The sequence below is a fragment of the Gobio gobio genome, assembly GCF_949357685.1.
Source record: "Gobio gobio genome assembly, chromosome: 11".
Lineage (NCBI taxonomy): Eukaryota > Metazoa > Chordata > Actinopteri > Cypriniformes > Gobionidae > Gobio > Gobio gobio.
In genome coordinates, this window is record NC_137104.1 from 24195806 (window position 1) to 24202292 (window position 6487).

Here is a 6487-nt window from a genome sequence, read left to right on the forward strand (position 1 = left end):
ACAATAAAAATGTAAAAATATGAAATATGTGATTTGCTTACCTGCATGTCATGTGACTATTAACCATGTGACTATCAAACATACAAATTATTGAAATATCAACTTAAAATCAAAAAGGGCAGGTATGCTTTCTTTTGTATTGTATATTAAGAAAAACAAAAAGAGGTAAGAGTTTTTCCTAATAACACTAGGAATCACCTGTTCTTCTGTCAAAAACTATTTTATGCTTTTATTCCATGCAATGCTTAATTAAATGCACATTAAACATAAAAGGCTTTTTTAGTTACAATATTTTATTGACAATGGATTTTAATTTAATGTTAAAATGTATGTTAATTGGGTTAATGATAACTTTCTGTTGAAAGGCTGTGAGGATTTGAAGATAGAATGTTGAACTTCAACTATGATGTCACAAAGTTTCTAGAATTCTTTTGAGCATTTGGAGATTTCACTAAAGCATCAGATTACTTTAATCAGTGTTTGATCAGTTTGAGTTGAAGTTAAATTTGAGCTAGTAAACATGGAGCACAAGTTCATTGCCACATCTTTTAATGTGTTTGACGAAGTTCGTTTAGAGGGTGAACACACAGACGTCATCATCATCGTCAATGGCAAAGAGTTTAAAGCTCACAAGATCATCCTTAGTGGCTGCAGCCCTTATTTTAGGTAAGGACATGCAGGAACAGGCTTTGCCATTGTACAATGTCTAATTTAGAAGTGACATCTTTTGAAATTTATACCATTTGCTCCACAGGGCACTCTTCTCCACCCGATGGGCCAACGTGGAGAAACATTCCTATGATATTCAAGGAATCTCCTCAGACACCATGTCTCTAATTATTCAATCCGCATATGCAGGAGCTGTCCACATCTCTGAAGAGAACGTGTTGGAGCTCTTGGTGGCGGCTGATCAGTTTTTAGTTTCAGATCTCGTAGAAGCTTGCTGCAAGTTCCTGGAGGAAAACTTGTGCCTTCAGAACTGCATTGGCATCTGCATGTTCACAGAGCATTTTTACTCCTGCTCAAAGCTCCACCGCAAAGCAAATCTTTACACTCTACAGCACTTTGAGGAGGTGCAGCAAGAGTCTGAGGAGTTCCTGGAACTCTCGCTGGAACGTCTTGGTGAGATGATCAGTCAGGATGAGCTAAATGTCAAAACGGAGGAGGTGGTTTTTGAGGCCATTCTCTGCTGGATTGATCACTCACGTGAAAACAGGAGAGAACACATCGCTGTGCTTCTGCCTAAGGTAAGACAGAGACAAATTCATCATGTTAACCATAGTTTTGCTTTATTGTTTATCAAACCAAGAAGTAACTCAATATAATATTTCGTTTCCACCTTAAATAAGTTGGGTTTTTATTTGCATAAAGTATTTCCCCATAGACAGAGATTGATAATAAAGGCCACATTTGGTTCTCTTCCCTCACTGTGCTTCAGGTTCGAATGGGGTTGATGTCACCAGAGTACTTCATGAGTAATGTAAGGAACAATGCACTGTTGTTGGAGAATGAGGCGTGTTCGTCCATTCTCACCAGTGCAATGAAGGCCATTGTTAACCTCCACATGGAGGGACCCAGCGGTTCAGACCAACTGACACGCCCACGTCTGCCCTCTGAGATCCTATTGGCCATTGGAGGGTGGAGCACAGGAAATCCCTCCAATGCAATTGAGGCATATGATAAAAGAGCAGACCTTTGGGTTGATGTGACTCCAGAGGATGAGCGGCCCAGAGCCTACACTGGTACAGTGGTCCTCGATGGGTTTGTCTACTGTATCGGCGGCTTTGATGGCGAGAATTATTTCAACAGTGTGAGGAAATTCGATCCCATCTCGCATACTTGGCATGAGGTGAGCATTGCTAATCAGAGTATCAACTAGTTTACTCTTACTACTAACAAATGTTGTGACTTTGGACTGTGTATGGACCTACCTAGTCAGCTTCTCTGGGCATCATGTGCGCATTTGAACAACAAAGATGTTGTTAGGATAGATATTTGGCTCACTGGTATTTGAAACACAGCCATGGTATTGCTCAAATAAAGTTATCAGATAGTATGGTAATACTATATTATTTTGATATACACTCACCTAAAGGATTATTAGGAACACCTGTTCAATTTCTCATTAATGCAATGATCTAATCAACCAATCACATGGCAGTTGCTTCAATGCATTTAGGGGTGTGGTCCTGGTCAAGACAATCTCCTGAACTCCAAACTGAATGTCAGAATGGGAAAGAAAGGTGATTTAAGCAAATTTGAGCGTGGCATGGTTGTTGATGCCAGACGGGCCGGTCTGAGTATTTCACAATCTGCTCAGTTTCTGGGTTTTTCACGCACAACCATTTCTAGGGTTTACAAAGAATGGTGTGAAAAGGGAAAAACATCCAGTATGCGGCAGTCCTGTGGGCGAAAATGCCTTGTTGATGCTAGAGGTCAGAGGAGAATGGGCCGACTGATTCAAACTGACAGAAGAGCAACTTTGACTGAAATAACCACTCGTTACAACCGAGGTATGCAGCAAAGCATTTGTGAAGCCACAACACGCACAACCTTGAGGTGGATGGGCTACAACAGCAGAAGACCCCACCGGGTACCACTCATCTCCACTACAAATAGGAAAAGGAGGCTAAAATTTGCACAAGCTCACCAAAATTGGACAGTTGAAGACTGGAAAAATGTTGCCTGGTCTGATGAGTCTCGATTTCTGTTGAGACATTCAGATGGTAGAGTCAGAATTTGGCCTAAACAGAATGAGAACATGGATCCATCATGCCTTGTTACCACTGTGCAGGCTGGTGGTGGTGGTGTAATGGTGTGGGGGATGTTTTCTTGGTACACTTTAGGCCCCTTAGTGCCAATTGGGCATCGTTTAAATGCCACGGCCTACCTGAGCATTGTTTCTGACCATGTCCATCCCTTTATGACCACCATGTACCCATCCTCTGATGGCTACTTCCAGCAGGATAATGCACCATGTCACTAAGCTCGAATCATTTCAAATTGGTTTCTTGAACATGACAATGAGTTCACTGTACTAAAATGGCCCCCACAGTCACCAGATCTCAACCCAATAGAGCATCTTTGGGATGTGGTGGAACGGGAGCTTCGTGACCTGGATGTGCATCCCACAAATCTCCATCAACTTCAAGATGCTATCCTATCAATATGGGCCAACATTTCTAAAGAATGCTTTCAGAACCTTGTTGAATCAATGCCACGTAGAATTAAGGCAGTTCTGAAGGTGAAAGGGGGTCAAACACAGTATTAGTATGGTGTTCCTAATAATCCTTTAGGTGAGTGTATATACCATGGTACCACTTGGTTGTAATATTTTTGTGGTATTTAAAGACACTGGTGCTTCAAGGAATACTGCAGTATTTGGTAATGTACAGTGAAGTGTGTTAATACCATGGTAAAAACCCCACAGTATTACAGTAATGCTGTTCATATAAGCAACTCTCTTTGTTTTGTGTTGTCTGTGCATTACACACTAGGTGGCTCCCATGTACGAACGGCGATGTTATGTTAGTGTCTCTGTTCTGGACGGACTCATTTATGCCATGGGTGGTTTTAATGGACGGGTACGGATAAGAACAACAGAACGCTACGATCCAAACACCAACCAGTGGACAATGTTGGCGCCCATGAACGAACGGAGGAGTGATGCCAGCGCCACCTCACTGCAGGGCAGGGTAAGAACATTCACTACAAAGTCAAACACTCAGGGGCGCCGCTAGCAATTTTGGGCCCTATGAAAGAATTTGATGTTGGGCCCTCTACCACACCAACCTAGCTATCCAAAATCTTTGTCTGCAATTTAATAAGACTGACCAATTAAGCTCCGCTCGCTCAACCCAGAATGCCCCGATTGGCTGATGAAACATTGATTAAAATTAAGATACAATTTATACAAAACAAAACTTAATGAAGGGGTCACAATCATGTCTGGCAATTAATACTCAAATATCATTTCCATCTTAAGTTCATTTATGAGACGTGCAATGCAGCGCTAAGGCTATTGTCTGTTATATTGACTTCTTATAAAATAAGAAGCAACTATATTAAAAACATTGATTAAAATTAAGATACAATTTATACAAAACGAAAACAGGCCAAATAAATCTTGTCCAAACAGTCTTGCGTCATGTTGCATTAGGATTTATATTTAAACAGTCTTTTTGCATTTAATATTCACAGATGCTAACTGAGCCTTTTAAACTTAGCCTACCTTTCAATTAACTCTCAATCAGCTTTCCATGAGGAGAATTATTCCAGGATTATTGCTCAAAGCGATGTATCTGACCCATAGCTTCACTAGTTGTGTTTGCATGAGTTGATGTGTGTGTGGGCATCGATGCATGGATCGCCTGTATTTGAATCTGAATGAGCGCGCGGTCCGTGGGCCTGGCGCATTAGCGGGTAATGAGGCAGTAATGAGTTGACTGATATCTCCCACTTTTCACACAGATTACATAAACACAGAATATTTGTTTTCGTTTTGATTTACATGATTTAAAACCTGACATTTCAACGTTTCTTTAGACATTTGTAAACACTTAATGAAGGGGTCACAATCATGTCTGATCAACTCCATTCATCTTATGATGTGTCCTATCTCATGCTGTTCACTTTTCATAATCGACAGATCGACAACATAGACAACATAAAAAACAACATTATAATATTTAAACATAAATATAAAAATAATTAATGGCTGCAACAATTATAGCACAGAGAATTTTCATGTCGGAGTGGGATTTGAGTGAACATAGTTTTACCGGTGAGTGTGAGCGTTTTGCTGGACGTTTGCCCCCCCCCTTAGCTGCACCCATGCAAACACTTGCAAAAGTAATTTCATGGTTTAAGAGCATGTCGGACACTATCAGTTTGTAAAGTCTGTTATATTTGTGTGCATTAAATTCTGTTATATTTGTGTGCATTTGACAGGTTTATATCTGTGGTGGTTTTACTGGGATGGAGTGTCTCTTCACAGCTGAGAGCTTTAACCCAGAAACAAACCAGTGGACTCTCATCGCTCCCATGAGCAGCCGTCGCAGTGGTGTCGGTGTGATCACTTATAGGAATCTAGTTTATGCTGTGAGTATTATACACACATGTACAGCGATATGACAATACAAAATAAGGTGTTTAAATGTGACATTATCAACTGTACAAAAATAGATAGGCCTACTCAGAAGTGCATGCATGAGTGCAAAACCTTGTGTGGTTGCTGATCCATATATTAACAGATAAATGCACATTTATGTTTCAAGGTTGGTGGTTATGATGGTGCCAGTCGTTTGCAAATTGCAGAAGCCTACAACCCTCTCACTGACAGCTGGTGTGATATCGAATCTATGTTCAATCCACGCAGCAACTTCGGCATTGAGGTGAGATATTGACATCTAATGAGGATTCTGCTCAAACAACAGTTTTTAAAGACTCTCATTTGTCGTATGCTGAACATGTTTCATTAGTAACAGTTATTTGATTCTCCAAACTTCAGGTTATGGACGATCAGCTGTTTGTTGTTGGTGTATTTAATGGATTCAGCACCTGCTCTAATGTGGAGTATTACGACCAGAGGACAAATGAATGGTAACATTCACAAACAATACAGATCACTGATCATTTCACAATGCATGATGCAATGCCTACAAATTAATTGTGACCTTTTTGTGCAAAAAATTAAAAAATGTTTTTTTTTTAACAATATACTGTAAGATCCCATTAGTTAACATAATTAGTTTATGCAATAACTAATATTAACTAACTATGATCAATACATTTGTTAAAGTATTTGTTAAGTATTGTTTGGTAGTAATAACACAACTTATTTAATGTAAAATCCTGATCAACACATTCATGTGATGCACATTCTATATTAATGCAGCTGCATTGCGTAGCCACAATAAATAACCTCACAAACAAATATCAAGAAGGAAGTGTTTAAAGTCATCATGAAATGCCACGTGCAACCCATCTTCTGTCATGTGAAGTATTTCTGAGTCGAACATGATGTTAAAGGAGAAAGAATGGATGGGACTTCATTGTATCTGTAGAACTTATTGGATGGTGAAAAGAGTCATTATGTGACTTTCTCTATATCTTTTTTCCGCACAGGAATGTGGCATGTGACATAAGCATTTCCCGCAGTGCTGTGAGCTGCTGTGTAATATCCAGGTTACCTGATGTCTCACAGTATGTGGTCGATCGAGACTCTCTCCAGATATCAGAAGATGAGTCGGACAGTGATTGATCCACCTCCCCTTCCTGAAGAAACATCATAGCAGCAGTGACTTGCCACATGATATGATTAAATGCAGTTAAAAAAAAAATGTTGGAATCTTTTCTTCCCTATTGTGACATATATCCGAGTGAAAAGTTTTCTGGGCTGTCATCGGAGAAGAAAAGAGATGACACTACAAGAGGGAGAGGAAGTTATTTTGATTAAAGATTACGAGACACATCAATAAAAAAAAAA

General features: G+C 39.7%; 1 protein-coding gene across 1 annotated transcript; it reads left to right on the forward strand.

Annotated features, from left to right (window-relative positions):
- Window positions 1–520: 520 nt before the first annotated feature.
- On the forward strand, window positions 521–6262 carry LOC307133437 (kelch-like protein 10; the record flags this gene model as incomplete). The annotated part of the gene is made up of 8 exons (XM_079828522.1): window positions 521–666; window positions 755–1247; window positions 1439–1849; window positions 3498–3695; window positions 4951–5100; window positions 5277–5393; window positions 5510–5601; window positions 6127–6262. The coding sequence occupies 8 exons, from the start codon at window positions 521–523 to the stop codon at window positions 6260–6262; spliced, it is 1743 nt and encodes a 580-aa protein (XP_079684648.1).
- Window positions 6263–6487: the final 225 nt, after the last annotated feature.